Genomic DNA, 26,279 nt, shown 5'->3' on the forward strand with positions numbered 1-26,279 from the left:
ATTTACGATTTTATTTCACAAATCTCAAGGTAGATCTATGAAATTTGTTGACGACAGGGAGCTAGCAAGGAACCACCTTTAATCTTTGTTAGATCTGGAAAACAGTGAGAATTGTTGAATGTGAGGTTGGTATCTTTGATGGGAGAAATAATAGGAATGGTTGTAAGGCTATTCAACCGATCTGAATGGATCAGATCATGGATTTGTTATGATCCTATTCATAATTGATCGGTTCGGATCTGGAGCAGGGTTGGATTTGGTTTACTTTAATAAAGTGCTCTTTTGCCCAACGGGCTTTTTAAAGACTCGTTCCATCAACATAAGGGGACCTATTAGGTTAAGGCATTGATTTACTTGGGCTTAAATTAAGGGTTTGACCCAACCAATAGCAAAGCCCACAAAACTGCCCAATCCAACCTACCACACAATGGAGACCTGCCACGGCAAAAATTCTGGCAGGATAGCTGCTATTGACGGCCGGTGACTAAGATGGTTCTCTTCTTAAGCAAGCGAACACCATCAGCCGATGGCCTGGAATGCTCGGAAAGAGACCCCAGACTTACGCTAATTTCGACCAAATAATAGTAGTCAGATGAATACTTGACCAAAAATTAAAAGAGAAAATTTTTATGTTAAAAAAACCCATGCTTTTTCTATTCATTTTGATTTGAATGATATCTGACAAAATCTAAACATTATGATTTACCATAAATCCAATGAATTGAGATTTATCATATTCATCAGGATTTGAAAAATCGCACTTTCCAAAACCTTTGGTTAAATACCCATAAGTTTAAGGGAAGTGGAGGCCCTAAAGAGAGTCAAATATTGTGTTAAACATCTTTCAAAATAGAGGTTAGAAGTTTCAGAATAGGCTGATTTTTTGTGAGGACGATCTTTATGATGAAGAAATCATCATCACCAAAAATCAGCTCATTCCGAAATTTCTAAACCTGTTTTACAAGTTGAAGAATTGTGGACTGTCCGATTTTTGTAAATCACTTTTGATGGTATTAGAAGTTTCAAAATGAGCTAATATTTGGTGAGGATGATCTCATCATCATAAGGATCATCCTCTCAAAAAATTGGTTCATTCTAAAATTTCTAACCCATATATTGAAAAAATGTTTGGCACAATGTTTGGATTTCTTTAGGGCTACCAACGCCACCCTGAGTTTTATGCATATTTTCGTGAATTTTCATCAACCTTGTAAAATCAAAAGCAATCTGGGGATTTTGGTATCATGCCATGATAGACTTAAACATAAATAAATAACAAGGGTAAATTGTATACCTTACATTGAAGTCCCAATCACGATCATCCTTCATCTATTCCCTTTACCATCAATGAAAATTTCAATCCGCAATAAGTCTTGATGTTCTTTTGACTGACCTGCTTCTTCCTTCTTTCTAACTTTTATTAAATGCATTTGGTTTGTGAGGTCATTAGATGGGGATACATCATTATTAAGAGTTAATAAACAAACTCAAAAAAAGACATTCAAAAATACTTACTAACAAGATAGTGTGCATGGAACCATGGTTTTTTTTTTTTCCTTCTTCTAGAGGCACTAAGAATAAAAGAAATCTATGATTCTGTGTACACTGTCACGTATGTGAGTGTTTTTGAGTGTCTTTTTTAGTCACTTTAGCATTATTCTTTCAATTTTTCTAAATTGAGTTCCTTTGACATCGTGTTAATGTGACAGTGTGCGAAAAAAATCATAGATTTTTTACTCGAGATCAAGATGGAAATCTATGATTCGTCAACACTACAAAATTATTAGTTTTTAGCGACACTATCATTGTGGCGACCAAAAAATTCCTGTCGCTATAGAACTCGTCTTATACTTACCACCGCTGCTCCCCATCTACCAAATCACTTCTCCATACAATTATTCACGAAATTCTTGGCGCGAATTTACCAAATCGGAACATCTCTCTCTCTCTCTCTCTGTATCTTCTCTTCTCCTTTGCTAATGGCGGAAATTTGATAGAAGAGGTATCATCTCTCTCTCTCTCTCTCTCTCTCTCTCTCTGTATCTTCTCATTCGACTTAATCAAATGGTTTAAACAAAATGGCCGAAATTATCTCACTCTCTCTGCTCTCTGTATCTTCTCCTCTCCTTTCTAGCTACGATTCTAGGGTTTTCGGAATTAATGGCGGAAATCTGCTCTTTCTAACAGGTATCTTCTTCTTCGTCTCTTTCTTTATGCATCTCCTCTTTCGATTTAATCAAATGGTTAAGACTTCAGATTGATTTGAGATCAAATGACGATTTCCACTTTGGTTTGATTGGAGATCAAATCGATCTCAATTATTCCATTTTATAGATTGATTTAAAGATCAAAATGCTTAAATCAGTTTTAGATTTGAGATCAAGTTCAGAGTTGTTCACTTTCTTGTAGTTATTCCACTTTGGTGAGTTTATGAAACATTTCTTTCACTGCTGAATCCTTTTAAGTTCAGTTTCACATTATTTATGAAACATTTCTTTATATAGAATGGTTGTTGGTTGCTGTAGTTTATCTTCAACCCCAAAAATCAGATCGTCGTGTCAAGGTCTAGACCATTAGATGGTTCTCACGTGTCATGTGTTGTCTATCTCAAGAATCGTCTAACATTCTAGATCTTGAGTGACATGGTCAGCCACAACAGCAACATAATTTTCCAACTATAGTTATATACTTAGTCAATCTTCATATCTTTTCTTATGATCTGTTCTATTATATGTTGATGGATGTATTTTCACACCATTCAACTACAACTTGGATCACTAATGTCTCAAGGACAGCCCAACAACGGAATAAATTAAATCCCCCATTGTAGTCATCCGAAAAAAGATTCTTTAACTACAGAAAAAAGAAACCGAAAAACTTTTCGTATTGATCTAATTAACTTCTAGACCATAGGAATTATGTGGAGATACATTGACAAAGGTCCTTTTTCAGTGTCTCTTCCTCTTTGTAGTGTACTCTATATGAAATATTCTTGTATTATGTCCTACTTTAACATTCCAACGTTAATCTCTAATCTAGATTGTCAATTTAAGATAGAACACTGCTATTGAATGTAAGTTCTGTTCTTAGCATGTTTTGTGTCACTTGATTTGAATTGAAGACTTGTTCTTTATGTGAGAATGCAAGAAAGAAATTTGATTTACAATTATATTATTGTTTTGGACATTATTATAAAAAATGGCCGACCCCAAATATTTGTGATAACTCTTCGATGGTGATCATGACATCATTGACAAAATGCACGTAGCTTTAGATATGAGAAAACATACAACTTGGAAGCTGTGATGTTATTAAATAGCAAAACTAAGTACAATCTTTCTCTATAGTTCATGTAGAAATTAAACACAAGTTTTAAGTAGACAAGAGTGGTGCATCATTGGATGATAAGGGCTCAGCCCATGGCATATTTCTGGGTCCAGCTGCGAGCCGTCCATTCGTACTTAGCTTTATCGGTCTTGTACATATGTGCAATCTCAGGTACCAAGGGATCATCTGGGTTTGCGTCAGTCAGCAGGGAACATATGGACAGCAAAACCTGCATTATATAACCAATGTGATATTTAAAATGAGATTGAAATGTGCATGGTAAGAGTGTAAGACTGTAAGTAGGTGTGTTTGGCTGCAATCATAACTCCATTCTGATAGAGTTTGTCAAGTGTGAACCATGTCGATCTTTTCGGAGAATACAGTTAAACCATCAAGTTTGGCTGCTTTTGTATATTATGATTGCACCCAAACACTCTCTAAAAGGAATTTGAGATATGGGGACCTTGGAAATGGTGAGAGAATGATAGATATATACTTAGCAATAGTTTGTTTATCTCAGATAAGGTGAGATTACTAAAATTATAAACTTACAAGGAGAAATCGCACAATGCGCAAATGAAGTTTCTGTGGGCATGAAATGGCAGCAGGTGACTGCTGTTATGAATATCAATCTAATGAGATTTTGTCACATTTTGGTTGGACACTTGGACTAATTGAAATTGTATAACAAAGTTGTAATGATTTATTATGAACCATTCTAGAGTGGTAATATTTTATTTCATTCTAAATGTGTTTTTGGTTTCTTTGTTTTGCAAGAGGAATACACTAAAGTGATTCCATGCATTCTTGTCATTCAATCTTCTTTGGTTTCATTGTTGCAAACTTAAGGCTGTGTCAAGTAAAGAGCTGAACAAACCAAATACCAATGCAGACTTGTCAGATAAGATAGAATCAGTAACATCTTTTGCATTCCATGCATTCTTGTCATTCAATTTTAAGAATTGTTTATTGGGAGGACCTATCTGAGACAAAGAAGGTCATAGTGATAAATCTTGAAGAAAGAAATGATTAGTTTAATTGGGTCTGATCTGATTGATTGCCAACTTTATAACCTACATATTCCTTATTTCCTTTTTTTTTTCTCTTTTGTTCAATTTAACAGGCTTATCTGTCAGACGAAGAGTTCCAGACTGTTATGGGCATGGCAAAAGAAGCTTTCTACAGGCAGCCCAAGTGGAAGCAAGACATGCAGAAAAAGAAAGTGGATATCTTCTAAAGTGCAAAATCATCGAACAAAGGTGTGACCGCTTTATTTTGTTTAATTTGATAGTCCTCGTAACGGGACTGTGGTTATTGTAGGACATGAAACTGGGGATACCATGCCACTGCAGTTGAAGTTTAGAAATATTTTCAAGCTCCATGGGCAGGCATTTTTAGGACTTACAATTTTTTAAAAACAGAGTGGTTAGTTTCTCTAGAGATTCTACATTTCTTGGGAATCTCTTTAAATTAGGCCAGCCTTCAAGATATAAAATTTGAAGGTTTCGAAGATTTCCAATAGAATCTGGTAGTACTTCTAGTGGGTGGGTAGTTGAAATCCACCTCTGCCACCATTTGTCTTAAACAGAACAATACCGTACTTATGTTCTCTCTCACACACAATTACAATAGAAATCACACAACAATCAAATTAAAATGATGGAGGCCATTTTAAAATAAGCCTTCTCATGTTGACTCAACATGGACCCATCACCCAAATATATACTTATATACCATATAATACATTAATACTACCACTACTTCTACTGCTAAATATAGAGGAGGTTCTGCTATTTTAGAGGTGGAGGAGGACTCTAATAGAACTGTCCTCCACTAAAAGTCTGCCCAAAGGACCAGCCAGCAGTACGCCCATCACTTGTGGTGACCTTGAAAGAGAGGCTTTGCCCATTAAGGTAAGTGTTGCTCTGCCAGTTTTGGCCCCAATTCCTTGACAATGGTTGCCAACCAGTTTTTGAACCTTTAATTGAAACAGCATGCACATCACCAACACCTCCAACATTGGTTATGAGGACTAGATTGAAGTAAGAGTGACCATTGATGATGAACCTGATTCCTCCCCTCTTCCTGCAGTGTACCCTACAAATCCAAAAGAGTAAAAATAAATAAATAAGGCTTTAGCAATCTATTAAGTTAAAAATCAATGGAGAGGTTTAAAAAAAAAAAACACAAGACCCTTGGGAAAGAAAGGAATCCCCATTCTAACATGAAAACAAAGGAAAAAAAGAATATGAGAAGATTCACATATAAGACAAAACTCAAAATGTAACCCCACAAAAGAGTCCAAAATATGAAAATAAAAAACAAACAAGGGTGTGAACTGGTTTACATGAAATTAAGGCTACCAAATAAGTAATCCAACATTAAAAATAGGGGGTTTTAGACCTTAAAAAAATAGGATGTATTGGAAGGGTCACTTACTTAGAAATAAGATGTTTACTTTAGTAATAGACTCAGACCCAAAGGTCACTATGCATGATACACTAGGACTAGAGAACCCCCACAAGAAAAAATTAGGGCCCAAAAGAGAAGAAAAAGATTCCCACACATACCTTCTGTAAGACACAGGTACAATTCTAGCTCTATATTGAGCAATATGTTGGAAGACAGGCTGAGAGAGATCAAAATGCTGCTGAGGAGGGTTGCACCAACCCCCTGCATTGTTTGGGAGGGCATTATTTGGTGGGCAGAAGTTAGTGACTGTGACCACAATGGAGCCTGGCAGACACCACTTTGGATCATTCACACACCTAATCTCATAGCAAGACCCACAAGCCAACCCATTGTTGAACAAGGCAGTACTAAGAGCTGCTGTGTTAGTTCCATAGCCTTGGCTGTATAGGTTCCCATAACCACAAGCCCCACCTACACACACACACAAAAAAATATTAAAATTAAAAATAAATAACTAAATTGTGTCATGTGGTGGATCTTCTCTAAAATGCACCTAAAGTGCATGATAGCACCAAAAAATAAGGTTTGGAAACATACCCATTGTCCCAGAAGCATCACCACCTCTGCCACCATTTGTCTGTATAGGTTCCTTGGCAATCATTCTAATCATATCACATACCATATCATGGACACTAAACCCCGAGGCAACTTTCTTTTAGTATAATTTATCTCCTCATGTGGTTATTGAGTAGGGATCTAGTCAGGTGTCCCATTCCTAACCAAGTTCTGGTGGCACCCCATTTTATGCTATATTGCATTTTTGGGGACCCAACGAGGGAATGTTATATTGCATTCCTTTTTTCAGTGTTTCTTCCTCTTTGTAGTATACTCTATATGAAATATTCTTGTATTATGTCCTACTTTAACACTCCCACGTTAATCTCTAATCTAGATTGTCAATTTAAGATAGAACACTGCTATTGAATGTAAGTTCTGTGCTTAGCATGTTTTGTGTCACTTGATTTGAATTGAAGACTTGTGCTTTTATGTGAGAATGCAAGAAAGAAATTCGATATGTATCAGCAGTGGTACCAAGGTAGAAGTAGAACCCAACAAGGGATCGAAGTGCAGCCTAATAAGAAAACTAATTGAAAATACTCTCCTCCTGAATGATAAGTAGAAGCTTATCTATAGCTGTTATTATAGGTACTTTGTTGCAATTAGAACCAGTGTTTGTGTTATCAAGTGATTTGTAAAGGGGGATTTGTAAAGGACTCAAACACCTAATTAATAAGCAAACTAATTCAAACTAGTACTCTCTCATCTTCTCTTGAATGATAACTAGAAGTTAATGATCTATTGCTGTTATTATAGGTACTTTTGTGTTATGGAAAGTTGAGAGCCTTTGTTGAATTCAGATTTAATAGGTGGTTTATGGATATTGGGTGGGAAATTAACTCACTGTGAAATCAGGTTCTAGGTCATTCCGCACATCATAATTATTTTTCTCTCTTGTTATTTTACATCATGTATTTCAATTCAGATTGAAGTGAGAGCGAGTGGATCAAGTGTCAACACATATTCTGAGATATGTACTATGAATTATTTTCCTCTACATGACTGTAAAGGGCCCATGAAGGGATTTTACGCCCGTGATGTTAATTATTAAATCTGTAATAAAAAACTGTGTTTTTGCACACTATTCTAGATTTGATGTTGTATGCATGCATGTATCCAAACACAGTTGATTTTAAAGTTAAGGATATCCTATAGAAATGCCATAAGTTGGAAAATACTTTTTCACAATCAGCAGGTAACCATGAAAGGGGCATTATAAGTGGCATTATTATTATACTCCCTTTTGAACATTCTGTTGCACTTTACATTTGCAGATGGAACCTGGACATTAGATTCTGCTGAGATACATAGGTTGAAGAAGAAATTAGAGTCTTTGGAGCAACAACAGATTGTGAGAGATGTTGAGGTGGAGAGAGTCAAGGAATTAATCATTACTCTAATGAGAAAGGTAAATTCTCACCGATAATAGAATATGTTGTGTTTTAAAATATTTTATTAATAAATAAATATTTATTTATATGACTAATTTGATTAATGTATATGAATTGTAGGTTGATGAGCAACACAATCAACCCAACAATGATCAATGTCCACAACAACAACCATGATAAATAGTTTTTGTTTTTTGAGTGATAAACATGGATTTATAAGCATTGACTCTTAATTCAATCGACTTATTATTTTGTTGTACTTGTCTCTTAACTAATTTGATTTACTAAGTAATTGTGTTTAATTGACAGGTTGTATAAAAATAGGTATTTAATTACAAATAATTTTAAAATAAAAGAAATTAAAAAATAAATAAATCTTATTTGCGGTGGCCATTACCGCCACTATAAGCATTCAAAATTGTATTTATAGCTATGGTAAAAAACTAATTAGCAGCGATTTTTAACCATCACCATAGATCTCACTCATATTTATAGCAACAGTAATACACTATTAGCGGCGGTTACTGATTGTAACAATAGGACTCACTTATATCTATAGTGACGGTAATACAATATATTAGCGGCGGTTTTTGACCGTCACTATAGGTCTCACTCATATCTATAGCGACGGTAATATAATCAATTAGCGGCGGTTTTTGACCGCCACTATAGAGCTTCATATGGCCTTTAGCGACGCCACATATAGTGGCGTTACACGTGGCCAACACTATTACTAATAGCGGCGGTTTTTTGGTATTTGCGGCGGTTTTTGACCCCCGCTAAAAACCTAAAATTTTGTAGTGAGAGCAGTGTTGACGAAAAACATTACAGCAATTTTCTTATTCTTTCATTTATGTATTGATGGAGAGGGTCAAGTGTATTATCATTTTAGATTTGTGCTGCAGTGACTTCAAGATTGTATCTCATATCTTACTTTCCTGACATGGAAGTGTGTAGAAATTATTGATACATACCTTTTCACTGTAGTTTCTAAGATGCCTACATATTTCCACGTCAAGAAAGTGCAATTTGAAGTACATTCTTGAAGTCACTTTAATATTATTCTTTTTTATTTTTTATTTTTTATTATAAGTACTTTGACATTATTCTTCATTTATCAAAAAAAAAAAAAAAAAAAAAAATCTTGGGAAAATGACCACATAGTATATATTTTTAAAAATTATTTACTAAAAAGTTCTGTGTAAGAAATTTTGGACTTTTTAATACCCAATTTTCCAAACGTTTTCCTCTCAAGGATTTTTAGTAACTTACGTCCATATTATTTTGTAAAATACCTAAAATACCCTTATGTGTATCAAGTTACTAATTTATCCATAAATGCTTGAACAAATACTAAAACACCATTGATTAACAAATACTACATAGGTACTTAATATAACTATTCACATCGAAACATGTCTATGAGTAACAATTCCCATAAAGAAGAATGAAAAGATTACTCTAGAGCACATAGTAATCTACGTTGTCTTATAAACGATAGATGATAGATGATAAATGCCTCCACATTAGTTGAAATTGAAGATGCAAATGGGTTGTTGGTGAATTTGCCTTCAAGATATAACAAAGTCCGGTTGAGCCAAAATTATATATTTTCTCAAAGTTTGTACTATCCTTGAGAAAATCCGTCAGACAGAATCTTGGATACATATATGCCTCTTTTTTTGTAGAAAAATAATTTAATTAAGAAGACATTTAGAAGAGAGAGAGAGAGAGAGAGAGAGAGAGAGAGATTTTAATCATATTTAAAAATTCTGATCTATTCATATTTATAAATACGAAAGGGGTTTCAACGTTTTGCAAAGGGCGTGTGCATTAAGTGGTGCCATGAACCGAATGGGTGTGTATACCCTTTGACCGAACCATCACTCAAGGGTAAAATCAAATCAGTGCCTTGTTAACTGTGCAATATGAGTTTGATAATGGATTCTATATTGTCAAAGAACACGTTGAATGAGATTTTAAGTTATAACTAATTAGGGTTTAATCCCATAAGTAGTAAGTAACTTACTAACACTATATAAAAATTGGAAAATTTGACAAGCCAAAGCCCACAAATTTTGAAAATCAAATTTTGACAAACTATGACTATCAAGTTTTTTTTATGTTCTCCAATTCGACGGCTTAGAATTGTCGAATTTTTCCCATCCTCAAGTAATTTGGCACTTTCGGCCCATCAAAAATAAAATTGACAATGAAAAATTTGACGTCTTGGTCTATCAAAGTTTATGAAATTTGACAGCCTTGATGGTCGAATATAGCCTTTTTTTTTTTTCATATTGTGTAAGTTACTCCCAACTAATGATATTTACTTTATCATTTTAAACAAAAAAACACATTATACTAAGAGTAATTTTAAATTTCCAAATAAATGGAATTAATTTTATTTGAACCAACGCTAAATAAAAACAAAGTACATTTTTTTTAACAGTGTGGGCGCAACAAAATATGAAATATTCCTACATATATTGAAATAATGATATTAATTTATTTGGCCTTCATAGAACAAGAAGTATTCTACTAATAGATATAGGATTTCAAGATTTCATAGCTGCGGAGAAAACTTGATTGGTTTTGCTATGACCTCCATCAGCAATGAGGTTCTTGAGACTGTTCACAAACTTGGACTCCTCAGTACCTGTGGAGAAAGCTTGATTTGTTGTGCTAAAACCCCCATCGACAATGAGGTTGAGACCGTTCACATACTCATCACTAGCCAAAAAAATCGATGCCTCAGCTAAATCCTCCCCTTTCATCAACGGCTCTTTCGATTTAGTAAACCAATTAGGCGCCTCCTTTCCCTTGCTCAATTCTCTCATCTTCATAGCAATCGTTTGCGGAGTGATAATCCCGTAAGGAGAGATACAATTTACTCTAATTCCATAATGTCCAAGCTCGGCGCACAAGTTCTTTGTCAATCCCACCACAGCATGCTTTGATGCAGAATATGCATGCGATGTCAAGTCAGCAGTGACCGAAGATAAACTCGCGGTGCAGAGTATGTTTCCTTTCTTTGCTGGTATCATAACTCTCGCAGCGTGCTTTGCGCCCAAGAAGGCACCATGTACATTGACGTCAAACACTCTCTTGAACTCTTCGTTATCGATATCTACTATTTTAGGTTCAAAGTCTCCAATTATACCAGCATTGTTAAACATGATATCAAGCTTTCCATACTTCGAGACGGTAGTGTCGACAACATTTCGAACATCTGAATCGTTTCGAGCCGATGTCATTGCAAAGGGATAGGCCTAGATCATCTTGGACATCGGCTATGACAACTTTAGCACCCTGACGGATAAAAGACCTCACACAGCTCTCACCAATCCCACTAGCACCACCTGTTATTACTGCTACCTTACCTTCTAACCTGCACAAGCAAATACATTTAGATCGATTTTCATAATTAACACTTGGGGCTTAAATGGATCAGGTTCGGACTGGATCTGAGTATATCCATATTCCTATCCAAATTTTTTACGGATCCGATTCTGACTTAGATCCTATTAGTGAAAACCACGTCCAAACCATTTTGCTTTCACTAACCCATATCTAGATCCGACTCGACCGAATCACTTGATTTAGATCGGTTGGACCAGATAATTTCGGATGGTTCAACATTTTTTTACTATATTCCTTTTCTATTACTCTATTTTTCTATTTAACCTTTATAGTTCTTCTTCTTTTTTTTCGGTTAAAATAAAAATTAATGTTATATTGAAGTAAAAGATTAAAGATATGAGAATATAATTTCAAAGAAATATATATATTTTTTTGCTAAGTAAGCAAAGTAAATTGAGGCAGATCATGCTTGTCTCCCACATAGCATTTTTTGACAATCAATGGGAGAGAATCAATAGAAGAGAAAATAGCAAAGCTTTGGCTTCGAAAAAGACCATCTGTCATAGAGTTTTCCTCCCTCCAAGTGTGCCTTATTCTGACATTTAAATCAATATATTTTCGGATTTAGGTGGTTAAAGAGATGGATACATATCCAACTCAGATCCAACTCGAGTCAAGGGACATCAACCCATTTTTTTTAAATTCATATATACTCCAAAGAACCATACATACCAGGAAAGTCGGGAGAAATCCCTATGAGTGGCCGAAAGTATTTCAAAATAAAATTTATTTTTAATTATATGTAACTTTACAAAAATATTATATACAACTAAATAATTTGGTCAAGGTTTTGACCCAACTTAATTTGTGCATTTTTAGATGCTGAATCATCGAGTAACAAAGTTATGTTTTTTATTTTGAAATATTGCTAGAAATCAATGTTATTATTTTATTATTTCATTATAATGTTGTTACGAATAAATAAAATGATGTTGTTACAAAAAAATAAGTTTTAGGAATTACTATTTTATAATTATTAAAAAAGTAATTTTTAGGAATAATATTTTTTATTATTATAACATTTTATAAAAATCATACTATCTAAAATATTTTATCTAATAATTATAATTAATAATAATTTTTTATAAAAATATTTTGCATGTATAAAATATTATCATTTGTTTTTTGTTAAATAATTAGCAATTATAACGCATGTTGAAACAATTTCACTAGTCATTTACAATTATTATTAAAATCATAAATAAAATCCTAAACCTAAAAAATAGAAATCTAGCAAAAGAATAAAATAAAAAGGGGAGAGCTTCTATTGGCACCCCAACTTTTATTTATTCTTATTTTCTTTATTTTTAATTTGGGTGTGATAAGTAAAACTCGAGGTGCAATAGCAGCTCCGTGGATAAAAACCTTTGTAAAAGTTGGGGTGCCCTTCGTAACCTGTGATAAATAATTTTAATTAAAAGTTCGGGTGCAATAACAATTCTCATAATTAACTACGATTTAGAAAATATTAAAAAGTCCCATTATATATATATATATATATATATATATATATATATATATATATATATATATATATATATATATATATATATGTATGGGTCCCGTTCAACAACAAACATTTTGGCAAAACATTTTTCAAAACATGGGTTAGAGGTTTTGGAATGGGCTGATTTTTGGTGACGATGATCTCTATGGTGAGGAGATCATCCTCACCAAAAATCAGCTCATTCCAAAACTTCTAGCCGCAGTTTACAAGTTGAAAAATCGTGGACCGTCCATTTTTTGCAAACCATTTTTGATGGGGTTAGAAGTTTTGGAATGGGCTGATTTTTGGTGATGATGATCTCCTCACCGTAGAGATCATCCTCACCAAAATCAGCCCATTCCAATACCTTTAACCCATGTTTTGAAAAATGTTTTGCCAAAATGTTTGTTGCTGAACATTTCCCTCTATATATATATATATATATATGTATGTGAGCGGTTCAGCAGCCCCTTATGGTGCCATGCATTTTTTGTAAATCACTTTTGATGGGGTTACAAGTTTTGGAATAGCCTGATTCTTGGTGAGGATGATCTCTACGGTGAAGAGATTATCCTTACAAAAAATCAGCTAATTTTGAAACTTCTAACCCTAGTTTACAAGTTGAAGAATTGTGGATCGTCTAATTTTTGTAAATCACTTTTGACGGGGTTAGAAGTTTTGGAATGAGCTGATTTTTGGTGAGGATGATCTTCTCATCATAGAGATTATCCTCACAAAAAATCAGCTCATTCCAAAGCTTGTAACCCATGTTTTGAAAAATGCGTGGCACCATAATGGGGCTGCTGAACCGCTCCGTATATATATATATTATTTATTATAATTTAAAAGCAAAAAACTATTATAAATTTATAATTATATTTTAATATAGTATAAAATATCGATAGTATAATGATATTATTAAAATTTTAATATAATAATAATTATTTTAAATTTTATAATTATTAAAAATTAAAAATTAATAAAATAATATAATAATTCACATATTTTAAACTTTTAAATTTTTGCAAAAACCTGTGACTGGACAGCCAGTTTTGAAGAAAGTATTTTTGTCAGCTTGAAAACCGAGGATTTGACCCCTTATTTATTACTTTTTCGGGAAATTCTTAAAAATTATTATTTTTTAGTACTTATAAAATAATATATTATTTTTTTAAATAATTTTTCCAAAACATAATATTTGTACCATTAAAGTTAATATGAAAGAACTATCCCATGACAAAATCAGACCAACTTTCCCAAAAATCTTATGTTGAAAAAAGATTCATTTCAAACTTTTGTATTTTTATTAGTTACTTCACTTGATTTGTTGGTGGAACCATTAAACTATTCTAGAACCACTGTATATGGAGGATGAAAGGATTGCCTTGCACACCCCAATAGTCCTTGTAAGCTAAATAATATTAGATAAAATATAAGAAAATTTACCAAAACATGCACCACATTTCCTTTTAGAGAAATTTACCAAAGTGATACAGAAATTTTACTGTTTTTACCGTTTTGATAAAAATATTAATTTCAAAAATGATAAATTACCATTTTTGGAATTAATTGCTACAATTTACTATTTTGATAATTAATTATGAAAACTGTACTGTTTTGATAAATTTTTCTAAAATATAATCAAGACAGAGTTATACTGTACCCAAACACTTCCTTTAGTTGTGAGAAATAATTGCCTTTTTGCAACTGGAGCTATTAAGTGAGCAGCCTTCATCTTTTTCTTTTGTGTAGATTATCTGCGAAGATGGGTAAACTAGTTTAATTGGTTCTTTAAATTATAAAATATCCCATAATTATTCAGAAATTCAAGAACAATAAAGAAAACGTACCCAAAAGAAAATAGAAAATTTGTACTAGATTGATAATATTGTAATACTGACACTAATAATATCTTACTCTTGAATAATAGATTTGAGTTTAACTCTCTAGAAATGTTGATGGAATGAAACAAGAGAAGTGGAAAGAATAAATAGATGAATGATTTAGACAAAACCGCCCCTTTGAACTCGACGACACCCTAAATAACTAATTGTTTTATGAAATAAATAAAACGATGAATCAAAGATTGATCAAATCAGTCAGATGATGACTAGACCTTAGTTCAATTTGGTTGGATAATTAATTAATATTTATTTGAATTAAAATTTACTTGATGAACCTTGGCTGAGGGGTTTCTTTCTATTAGTGATTTCTTGGAAGGAACTCTCTTCATTGGATTACATGTGGCATTTTTAAGGAGGTGTTTCAAATTTTAGTGGAAATATAAGGGTATGAAATAAATTCAAAACACATGTCTTGTAAGAAGGACGGTTTCTTAAAAGTTGGACTTTAATTATTTGGATTCATATTGGTCGAAGTTGGGTTTGGGGTATTTTGTATTAGTCCCTATGGTGTGACAACAGTGATTTGAATCTTTGAAAATAATCAGCTCCACAAATCGGGCGGCGTTGAAATTTCATGATGTAAAGAATGTTGAATGTATATTTAATAGAGCTACTATCAAATAGTTCATCTAGAAGTGGAGGCTTTTCTTTGGATTGGTTAATTTTTCAAACTCCATCCAATAGTTTTCTTTTAAAATTTTAAAATAAATATATATGTGTCGTTCTCTTTGAAAATGCTGGTTTTGACTTTAATTATTGAGTGTAATGCGAGGTCGTTTATGATAGAGATTGGAGGAGGTGAGGGCTGGTAACGGATCGATTCAATATCGAATTCATTGCCACTCTAATATTGATCCGATTTTTTTTAATGATGTGTCCAAATCAAATGGATTAATGAATATATGAATCAAATCCGATCCGTTTCATTTCATCCTTAATCTTAAATTGATTTGATCCGATCCGAACACATGCCTTATTTTTAAATTATCATTGTTCAAAATTTAAAATATTTACTTTCCTATTATAAATATAGTGGACAATCAAAATGACTAAAATATTTTATTTATATGTATTTTTATATGAAATTAAGAATAAGAATAAAAATTATTGAAATATTGTTTGGATTGGAGTAGATTTATATCCGATCTAAAATTATATTGGATCCAAGATTTCAATTTGAATCCAATTGTTCATATATATATATATATATTTGGATCGGATTGATTTGGACATCAGGTATATTTTGAATCGTTGCTTTTAGGAGGTGTTTCCTCTAATGGTATCATCACCATGAGCCCTCTTCAAAATTTGTACGAACCTCCCCCGTTACAAGATAAGGTCAAAAATTTGATCTAGTTATTTGTTTATGTATAATTTTTTATTTTTTTAAAGAAAAAATATATGTTAAATGTTAAAAATATATTTTAATTTTCATAAAGCTAATATACTTTAATTTGACTCATTTGAGTCCACTTTGGATTTTCAAGTTGATACGATTTGATGTGGTCTAGCTATGTATTAATTTTTAAAAACCTGAATTTTTCTTTTTTCTGAAGTTTTTTCCCTCTCATGTCTCTGATTCTTCTCTAATGACGGCCATCTGAAGAATCTGTTATTCCTCATGTGGCGCCCCGCCGAACGCTAACACAAATTCCCATGTCAGATTTCAAGGTACGATGTGGCACCTCGAAATTTCGGCATGGTCTCCTCTGTTTATGTTAGCATTCCAAGGCGATTTAACTTGTACCTGATAAACGACATACAATCCTGCATATAACAAACCAAATATAATACTAGCGGAATCCTATATACGTCTAATAATATCCGATAGATCAGAGTGCGGAAGAAGAAAAATTATATACAGGATTATACAAAATTCCTCACTCTAACAGAATTCCTAACACTCAAGATAGAATCCATAAGACTACCTGGAGAAATTGACACCACTAGGGGGTATAGCCCTACTACTTACCAGGTGACAGACTCTAGTTGTCTATCTGACCAACCATATGATCTTCGTTCGTTTTCTACACTTGTTTCGCCAAGTTTCAGATCTGAAACTAAAAAAAAATAGAGAAGGAAAGTGTGAGTAACAATGGTTACCCTGTAAGGAAACAAACAATTTCTGCCAATAACCCCTCCTAGCATGAACGAATAAGCATACTGAATCATTTTAAAATAATCAAAGTTTTACAAAATAAACTACGATTAACTGGTACATATAGCCAGGGATGAGCAACTAAACATTTTAAAACTCACATTACATCGATCAGCAGTACTCACTATAACATTATCTTTTTATACAAATCTAATTGATCAAATAAAAAATAATAAACATGGATTTCATTTTATATATCAAAATAAACAACAAATACATAATATACAATGGTGGAGTATTGGAATTAGAGTGTTGGGATTCACGACTGGATCGCTCCCAGTCGGGACATGATGTTACAATTTCTCTCTGGCTTTTAGTTCCTGATTTTGTGGCCGGTCGCTGCCCTTACCACGTTTGGTTGACCATTTATCCGGCTCAGGTTGGCCGTTTGACGTGACCGTAAGCAATGGGTCTCTTTTCGATGTGTCAGAACGTTCGACTACTGTAGATTGTTAGTGATCACTGACCAATCATCTTCGTCTATGCCTATCAGGCGTACATGTAATTCCCAAATATACAAACCATTCGTATACGACCACCTTTACATTACAAGTTCATTGGTAAAGATAGAGAGGAATAAATCCGGATTCCAGTTGTGACTCCACTCTCATACGCGTCCCATACCACGTATGAGCTTGGTGGTCCCTACCGTACATCCCAGGATAGTACACCACTCCGGATGATATGATGCACTATCCCTTCAAGCATTCACAAACTCTTTAACAGCTCACAAAATAGTTACATATATATATTATTTTCATTTGAAAAGAAAAGAGAAATTAACAATACAAGGTTGAGAATAGATATCTAGTTTCCTACCATGCAAGTGTGGCCACCCGGCCTAAAATAAATAACATAACGGAAACGTAAACAGCGCCTCGCGCTAACAGAAAGGAAATAAACATGCAACCAATAATATTATCCCTGGATATCTGTTCACCAACCTACACACAACACAACAACGTAAAATGTAGACATCACCCCTCGGGTGTGACTCTGACATTTTACCGTTTCATACCCTTTTCCCTCTTTTCGATTTTTACAATTTTCAATCTCTTCAATAAAATATCCATTTTCTGATATTCATCAACTCAATATGAGTTCATTGAATATTAAATCACATTTTCCAACTATATAATTTATTTTTATCAATAATATTGAAAAAGAATACAAATTTTATATCAAAACGGGGTCCGAGCAATGCACAAGACCCAATTTATGGAAATAACCCGTTAAAATACCCTACCCACGTATAATTTGTTAAAAATACAATTAAACATATCAAACATGCAATTTCTGGCATGAATTTTTGAAATAATAAAAGAATTCTATATTTTGGAAATGCATCCAAAATTTTCCAATAAAGTCCTAAATGCAATTTTCACAATCTACGATTACTAATAGAAATTGAGAGTTCCTTACAATCTCTACGCGAAAGGATCAGAGCGTGTGCGCGGAAATCGAGGCGATCGACACGAAAATCAAGACGGACCGAACTTCGAAGCGGCTAATTTTCGAAATCGGCCTGGTGGTTTCGAAGATCTCGATGTGCTCGTCTCTTCTCCCTTCTACGGCGAAAGGCGGTTTGACCCCGAAACCGATGAAAACCGAGGTCGAAATTACGAAAATCTCCGTATAAAAATACGGCTGATTTTTGACTATACGGGGTGAAAAAGACCAGAAAAGGAAAGGAATTTAAGTGGGTTATGTAGAGAATGAGGCTGCGGACGTTTCTCCCTTCTGCGTCGGAAAGCGATTTGACCCCGAAATGGATGAAATCCGAGGTCAAAGTTTCGAAATTTTCGTATCCAAATACGGCTGATTTTTGACGATATTGAATGAAAAAGAAAGTGAAATGGAAAGAGGATGGGTGGGTTTTGTAGAGAACGCAGCTGCGGACATTTCTCCCTTCTGCGTCGATCGTCGACGGCGAACCGTTTGTGAGAGATCTGAGGTGGAAGGTCGAATAGAAAAAATTTTCGTTTCGTATAAGTCTCGGCTGTTGAGAGAAAAAAAAAATTTAAAAATATTATTTATATAAAATGTGGGACGAATTCGGTATTTTGTCAATTGTTTTGATCGACGATAACTTGACCGTCTGGACTCCAAAACTGACAAATGAATACTCTATTTCGCCTAATTTTTCGTTCCGGATCTAATGGTATAGCCAATTTCTACAAATTATGTCTCCATCAAAAATTTACATTTTTGGCCTGAGGTGACCCCTAAACTTGATGTCGTTTTCGTTTTTGACGATAATTCGACTTCCTGGTCTCCAAAAATGATAAATAAATAGTTCATGTTGAATAATTTTTCGTTATGAACCCAATGGTATAATCAAATTTTAAAAATTATTGCTCTAACAAAAAGTCACTGTTTTAGCCTGGTCCGACCCGGTAATCGAGGATTTTGCAACTTTTATATTCGGACTCGCATTTGAACGTGCTTACAGGCTAAAGTATGTTTTTCGATCATTTGGAATCCAATGGTAAGGTCAGATTCCATTAAAAATGATCAGAAATATTATAAAATTTTACCCCTAAATCCCACTTTCAAGATTTTCTTAAAATTCTACTATTTATTTTTTCCTCGAGATATGAATTAAAAATTCGGGGTGTTACACCTCATCAACCTTCAAACATGGAAAGCTCATTTGTTCTTCCATCAGATCCATTCATAAGGAGAAGATTTCACATCCGATTCCTTTTAAGCTCATTAATCGATCCATCCATCGGATTCACAATCGATCTATATATATAGGGGAGAGAGAGAGAAAGAGAGAGAGAGAGAGATGGTGGAATTGCTGTGTAAGGAGTTCGTGATTTTGGTATAGAAGTAATGAAAGAGAGTAATATCCATATGTTACTTCGTGCAGAAGTAAAGAGGGAGGGAGTTAAAAATAAATATTTAAATCTATATATTTATAAAAAAAAGTATATTTATGTTTTATATTTCACATTAAATATTATCAGATTCGATATATCATTATCTGAATCCGAATCCGATAAGCATTCAAATGTGAAAGTGAAAATTCGAATACGAATATGAATCGGATTCAAATTTTCGATTATCCATTGACAAGCCTAGTTGCAAGCACACTAGAATAAAATAATATTGAGTTGAATAGCTGAGATCATTTATCAAGTAGATTCATAATTGTACAGGTTCAATAGAAGGTGCCAACTTGCTTAGCTGGTTAAAGTTTGTGTTGATAAGTAACCTCCCTAAGTGTTGATTCAACATGGATCCTACATCTTGGAATCAAGTCAGTTTTGAAGCAGTTTTGTGATAATGCAACCAATTAGTATGTGAAAAAATAGGTAAATTCGACGTGACCCTATTAAACACTATGGGAAAAAAAGGGGTAAATTTGAGAGATCTTGGCATCAAGTTTGTCCTTTTTTTTTTTCACATGGTGCACTAATCTTGCATGCCTAGATTCGGGTTCTAGATCAACACAAGGGCCAAATTTTCAGTAACTAAAACCTCAAGTTTCCTATTTAAGCTATCAACGTTTGAATCAACCTTGGTATATTGTGAAACATTTAGGACTATATTACTATGTGAAAATTGGAAAATTTGACGGGCCAAAGCCCACAAATTTTAGAAACTGAATTTTGATGGCCCATGGCTGTTGAAAATTTTGATATTCCCCAATTCGATGGCTTAGAGCCATCAAATTTTTGCCATCCTCCGTTAATTTAATGGTTTCGCTTTGTCGGAAAAAAAAAATTTGACATCTTGATCCGTCGAATTTTATGAAATTCGATGGCCTTGGATTGTCAAATATAAGTTTTTTTTTTTTCACATTGTGTATATTTAATAGAAAAATATATGAAATATTTGTCTTTTGTAAATATATTTATTAGGGTCAGGATACCTTGACTCCTAAGAATGACTCATAAAATAAACACATGATGCCAACCTTTTAAATGCAAAATTCAATGGTTAAGATTTATCTTCTAGATAAGTATCTCTGAGATTTGTATTATCAAGATACTCATAAACTTCAACCATTGGATTTTATGTTTAAAAGGTTGGGATCATTTGTTTTTTTCATGAGTCATTCTTAGGAGTTAACCAATCCAACCCTATTTATTATCCTTCCATTATGCTCATGAATGCCTATTTAAATGGTCACTAGGAAACCACCCTATTCACCAAATAGTTGAGGTGTTTATTTGTTATTTATTTATTATTTTTTTAAAATCAAGGTGCTTAATATTTATTATCTACCAAACATTTATTACGTAAAAATCTAAAATGCCTTCGTTTTTTCTCTAAAAGACTAGAGAATGCTAATCAGAATATGAAAAAAGCCCAAATTAGATGGCCCTAGCTAGGCCGTCAAATTTCATAAAATTCGACAGTCCAAGGGGTCGAATTGACGTCAAAATTTTTATTGTCAAATTTTTTTTGACGAGTTGAAACTATTAAATTAATGAAGGAAGGGAAAAATTCAATAGCTCTAAGTCGTCAAATCTGGGAACTTCAAGAATTTCGACGGTCCTAGACTGTCAAAATTCAGTATATAAAATTCATGGGCTTTGGCCTGTTAATTTTTTTGTCAAAATTTTCAATTTTATGTAGTGAATGTCTCCATGAGGTCTTGGACTTTAGCATTCTTGATCAAAGAAGTTGAAAATGGATATACATCTATCAAACTCTCAAATTTTGAATTAAAACTCAATAGTGCAAATTAACTTATTTTTCTTTTTTTGATATTTTATTTCTCAAAGTTGTTAGAATTTTATCTTCTACAACTTAGTGCAAATTATATTATGTTTTTGATTGTCAAAAATTGATGTCATCAAGAAACTTTCCTTACAAACATAATAAGGAAAGTGTCATCATTGTAAATGAATAAATAACTATAGTACTCTCAGTTCTTTGTTTAAAAAACCCAGTGTATCCTCTCCATATTTTCAAGAATAGATGTTGAGAGGAGAGATGATATGACATGTGTTAATTTAAAGAAGCTAGAGTATTATATATATATAATCTTTCAAAACATGTGGATCCACTTTAATAGGTATGTTGAGTAACAAATTAAACTTGATGAAGTAAGAGTTTTTGAGTTTTTTGTAATAAAAAGAATAATGATTTTCTAACTCCTCCAAGCTTTCCCTGTGTGGCTGTACATAGAATCATAGATTTTTCTCAGGATACACAATTGCATGTATTTATGGGATGTACATCTCAAGGAACAAAAATCTATGGTTCTAAGCATAGACACGTGGGGAGAGTTTAGGGGGGAGGGGGGGGGAGAGTTAGAAAATCACAACTAATAAAAATACAATAGATAGGTCTGTTACAATATCAGAGAGAAAAAAGACATAAACAATATGAGATGAACTATTTTTATTACTTACAACAGAACACAAAAAACTTACAACCTGATGCTCTTTACATAAAGCTAATCTCTAACAAATAATAACATGAAATAAAGAAAATGCATCCACTAAATCCTAGAAAAACAACGTGCAGAAACCAACCTCCTACTGACTTGGTAAATACAAAGTCATGTTCTCCACCACAAACTACATACTAATAACAAACTCCTATATTCTAGGACACTAACAACTGACCCTACTTAAATAAACTTAGCAAATAAGACCCACATGACTCAGCATTCCCTCCCTTAAACTGAAAGTTTGCCAACATTTAGTTTAATCCAACTTGCGAACACCAAGCAGCTTTCTCAACTTCTGAATGTGGCCAACTTGAGGGACTTGGTAAAAATATCAGCAACTTGATCTTCACTTCTGCAATGGATGAGATCAATGACTCCTTCCTTCGTGAGATCCCTTAAGAAGTGAAACTTTACATCTATATGCTTGCTTCTTCCATGTAAAAGAGGTTTTTTGGATAGCTTTATTGCTAAACTGTTGTCACAATAAATTGTAGTGACTCCTTTTTGCTTGAAATGAAGCTCTTCAAGAATTTTTCTCAACCAAATAGCTTGACAAGTACAGGCTATTGTAGCAACAAACTCTGCTTCAGTTGTTGATAAAGTAACAATTGCTTACTTTTTTGAAGACTACGAAACAGCTCTCAAGCCCATCATAAAAACATATTTGGATGTGCTTCTTCTATCATCTAGATCTCCAGCATAGTAAAGCCAACTAAATCTGCTTTTTCTCCCTTTTGGTAGAATAGCCCAAAATCTGTTGTACTTTCCAAGTATCGAAAAATTCTCTTTGCAGCAAGAAGATGTATCTCTCTTGGACATTCCATATACCTACTAATGAGACTTACAACATGCATTATATTAGGCCTTGTTGCGGCCAAATACATCAAGCTTCCCACAATTTGATTGTATAGAGTGTTGTCCACCTTTCTTCCTTCAACATCTTTCATCAGCTTCAAACCAAACTCAATTGGTATGCTAACATAATTGTAATTCTTCATCTGAAACTTGTCTAAAATTTCTTGCACATATTTCTTTTGAGAAATAAAAATACCAGTAGAAGTTTGCACCACTTCTAAGCAAACAATGAGCATTTTTCTTCCATATCTAATTTTAATAAAAAGTGTATGCTCATATGGACATTTCTGAAAACCTTCCTTCAAAAAATAAGTTTCAATACAACTATACCAAGCCCGTGGAGCTTGTTTGAGTCCATAAATGGCCTTTTTCAATTTATATACTTTATGCTCATTTTCAATCTTAATATAACTAAGACATGGAACCATAATTATCTTTTCTAATGCACATTTCAATTAGCTAAAATATTTTACTTTCTTAAAGATTGTCAATTTAAAGTAGAAAAAGTGATTTCTTTGAGAAGGATAGAGTAGGTAAAGCAAAAGAAAATGAACATTTTAATTGACTAAAAAAAGACAATCAAATACTCTCTCGAGATAAAAATATCTATGGTTCCATGCACATTATCGCATCCACACCCACTACATGCAGTCACTATGCCTATACTCGTGAAATTTTGACCGAAAATGTGTTATAGATGGGCCTATATATTATTTTGACTCCAAACTTTATCACACCATTGATGTCTATTGCTTTGTTTTCAAAATAAAGAAAAAAAAAACTTTCAAAATCAATGTTATTAGTATTAATTAGTACACCTAATTTATTTAGTATAGGAAAGTTTAAAAATAAAAAAAATGTCTTAAAAATCAAACTGGTAATCGTGGTCAGACCATGATTTATTACGCTTGGACTTTATGTGTTTATTAAATGAATTAGGGTTTTCAACGGATCTGACTTGACCTGAAATCTGACCTGTTCAAGTCCAATAACAATGGATATGGATCAAAAATTTGGGTTCCAACAAGATCCGTTTTGATAACCTATTGGATTTGTCCTGGATCAATTATATCCCAATCCCAATTAGGGTCCCAATCCCATAAAATGTGAAAAATTATTTATATTATATTATATATTTTGTTTAAATTTATGAATTAGTTTATTTATATTTTGCTTACTTTTGCTGAAAAGTAAAAGTCCTCCAAACAAACTGTGGACCAGGATGTCTTTATCAATGATACTAATTTAATCTCACAGATGGAACGAAATCACACTCTATAGTCCCACCAAAACAGGAAAAGACGAGTGGACGACAGAAGATGCCAAAAGTCTCACAACCTACATGACTTTGAAACTTATTAAGTAAATTTTAAGAAAAATTTGATAAAATAAAAAATATCCATCTAAAGATTTAAAAAAAAATAAAATTAAAATACCTAAATCATCAAGTTTCCCAAGCATGGAACACTTCCTAAATCTATATTTTCTAATTCTTCTAACTTAAAAAAAAAAACAGAAAAGGAAAACTTCTAATTTCTTTTAATTGCTTCAAGCAATCCTCTAAGGGTATGTTTGATTGTATGGAAAATGACTTTCCATGAAAAAATAATTATGGAAAATAGGTAGGGTTGGAAAATCACATTTCATTGTTTGATTTTACTTGGATAAAATCATGAAAAAAATATGAGAAAAAAGAAGAAAAGAAGATGAGGGGGAAGAGGATGTGGTGGTGGCGACGGCAACGTCGACGGCAATGATGATAGTGGAGGTAAGTGAGGAAGAAGAAATGAGAACGTGATGGTGATGGTGACGACGACGGAGGTAAGTGATGAAGAAGATGATGAGGAAGATGGGGGGAAAACGTGATGGTGGTGGTGACGGAGGAGGTGAGGGATGGGGAAGAAGGAAAAGAAGAGAGAGAGAGAGAAGTTGGCTAGAGATAGTGATGATAGAGACGGAGACGGCAACGACAACAGTGATGACGATGACCACGATGTTAGTGTAATGGTGGTGGTAGTGGTAGGAAAGAAAAATATATGAGTGAGAAAGAATTGAGGATGCAAAATATGGGTGGATTTGACTTTTCCACCCATATGGGTGGGAAAGTGAAATCCATATTTTGGTGGACTTTTTGATTGGGGTGGAAAATGAATTTCCATTTCCATGTGCAATCAAACACTTGAAAAATGTCATTTTCCACCTTATTTTCCATGTGCAATCAAACATACCCTAAGAGAACATGGATCCCATGATTTTGGAAATCTACCATTTTCCAAGCTGATCACTTCCTTAGTATAGGACATATCTTACATGGTTCAAATTTGGGTTTGTGGTTCACCACTCTAGAATAAACCCAGTTTGTAGAGTGGGTAGAGATAATTTATATCTTGATTCGCTTTGGTTTCCTATATTGGTTCACTTGTACATATATGTAATTCAAGTATATAAGTTATAAGTATAATTATAATGTTAAAAATTTTCAAATTAAATAAAAATTAATATAATAATCCAAATTCTAAATGTAAACCATGAAAAAAGAAAATATAATAAATTAGTTTAGTTTGCCGAACTAAATCAAAATTTGTTGGGTTCATGGTTCGCTTGATTTCACGAACTTAATATGAATCATACCATAAACTAGTTCAATTCGTACCAATTGTGATTCGGACTAGTAGCAACGAATTGGGTAAAACAGAGTAGGACTCCTTTCTTGGACTATTTGTGGATACGACTTATGGGTTGTGATTGGCCTATTATCACACATTTCAATGATCAAAACTGTTTGGGCTTGACTCACTTAGGATTTTGAAATCTGATTAGCATCTGACTGTTTTAAGTCCAGTCCATAAAGTTATGAATTGTAATTTTGTTTATTTTGATGAAAATGACCTTAATAATGTAAAATAATGAGAGGATAAAATACATTTTCATCCCCCACAAGGATTGATGAGCAAGTAATTGAAAAAAAAAACACCCTATCATCCATTATGTGACAAAAGTTGTTGTCTACTTCTCAACACTAATAAAGATGAGGGAGAAGAATTAAGTGTGATTTTAATATAAATTCTCAAACATGTGCTGAATTGAATATGGACTCCATCTATAATAGAATCAGATATGGATGGAGAACAAAAGTAAGACATTTGGCGAATGTCAAAAGGACTCCTTTTTTTCAAATAACCTTTTTGGATAGACTTCAGAGCTGTTTTGCCGTCATCCCTGGCCAAATTATCATCACAAGGTTCAAACCATTGTATGGTCCTTGAGATTCACAACTTAGGAATCCTGAAGATCA

General features: G+C 33.3%; 2 protein-coding genes and 1 pseudogene across 5 annotated transcripts; 1 reads left to right on the forward strand and 2 right to left on the reverse strand.

Annotated features, from left to right (window-relative positions):
- The first annotated feature begins 1,776 nt into the window (after positions 1–1,776).
- On the forward strand, positions 1,777–7,839 carry LOC147395529 (uncharacterized). 3 transcript variants are annotated; one of them, XR_015180542.1, is made up of 4 exons: positions 1,777–2,002; positions 2,135–2,187; positions 4,451–4,586; positions 7,632–7,786. XR_015180542.1 is itself a non-coding variant. In XM_086450678.1 (3 exons), exons 1-3 carry the CDS (start codon positions 2,079–2,081, stop codon positions 7,781–7,783), a joined length of 360 nt encoding a protein of 119 aa, XP_086306804.1. In that variant the 5' UTR covers positions 2,015–2,078; the 3' UTR covers positions 7,784–7,839. The 3 variants fall into 3 exon arrangements, 2 of the variants coding, with proteins under 2 accessions (XP_086306804.1, XP_086306805.1); XM_086450678.1 differs by lacking the exon at positions 1,777–2,002 and having other exon boundaries at positions 2,015–2,187; positions 7,669–7,839; XM_086450679.1 differs by lacking the exon at positions 1,777–2,002 and having other exon boundaries at positions 2,025–2,187.
- LOC147395530 (expansin-A1-like) lies at positions 5,142–6,370 on the reverse strand. The gene is made up of 3 exons (XM_086450680.1): positions 6,337–6,370; positions 5,898–6,210; positions 5,142–5,424 (listed from the first exon to the last, which is right to left on the reverse strand). Exons 1-3 carry the CDS (start codon positions 6,338–6,340, stop codon positions 5,142–5,144), a joined length of 600 nt encoding a protein of 199 aa, XP_086306806.1. The 5' UTR covers positions 6,341–6,370.
- A 2,367-nt stretch (positions 7,840–10,206) lies between the features above and the next one.
- Positions 10,207–14,406, reverse strand: LOC147395531 (secoisolariciresinol dehydrogenase pseudogene; annotated as a pseudogene). Its single transcript, XR_015180641.1, has 2 exons — positions 14,318–14,406; positions 10,207–11,136 (listed from the first exon to the last, which is right to left on the reverse strand). The product of XR_015180641.1 is annotated as a secoisolariciresinol dehydrogenase pseudogene (transcript).
- Positions 14,407–26,279: the final 11,873 nt, after the last annotated feature.

Source organism: Akebia trifoliata, chromosome 8 (assembly GCF_017979445.1).
Source record: "Akebia trifoliata isolate Shusen 1 chromosome 8, ASM1797944v1, whole genome shotgun sequence".
Lineage (NCBI taxonomy): Eukaryota > Viridiplantae > Streptophyta > Magnoliopsida > Ranunculales > Lardizabalaceae > Akebia > Akebia trifoliata.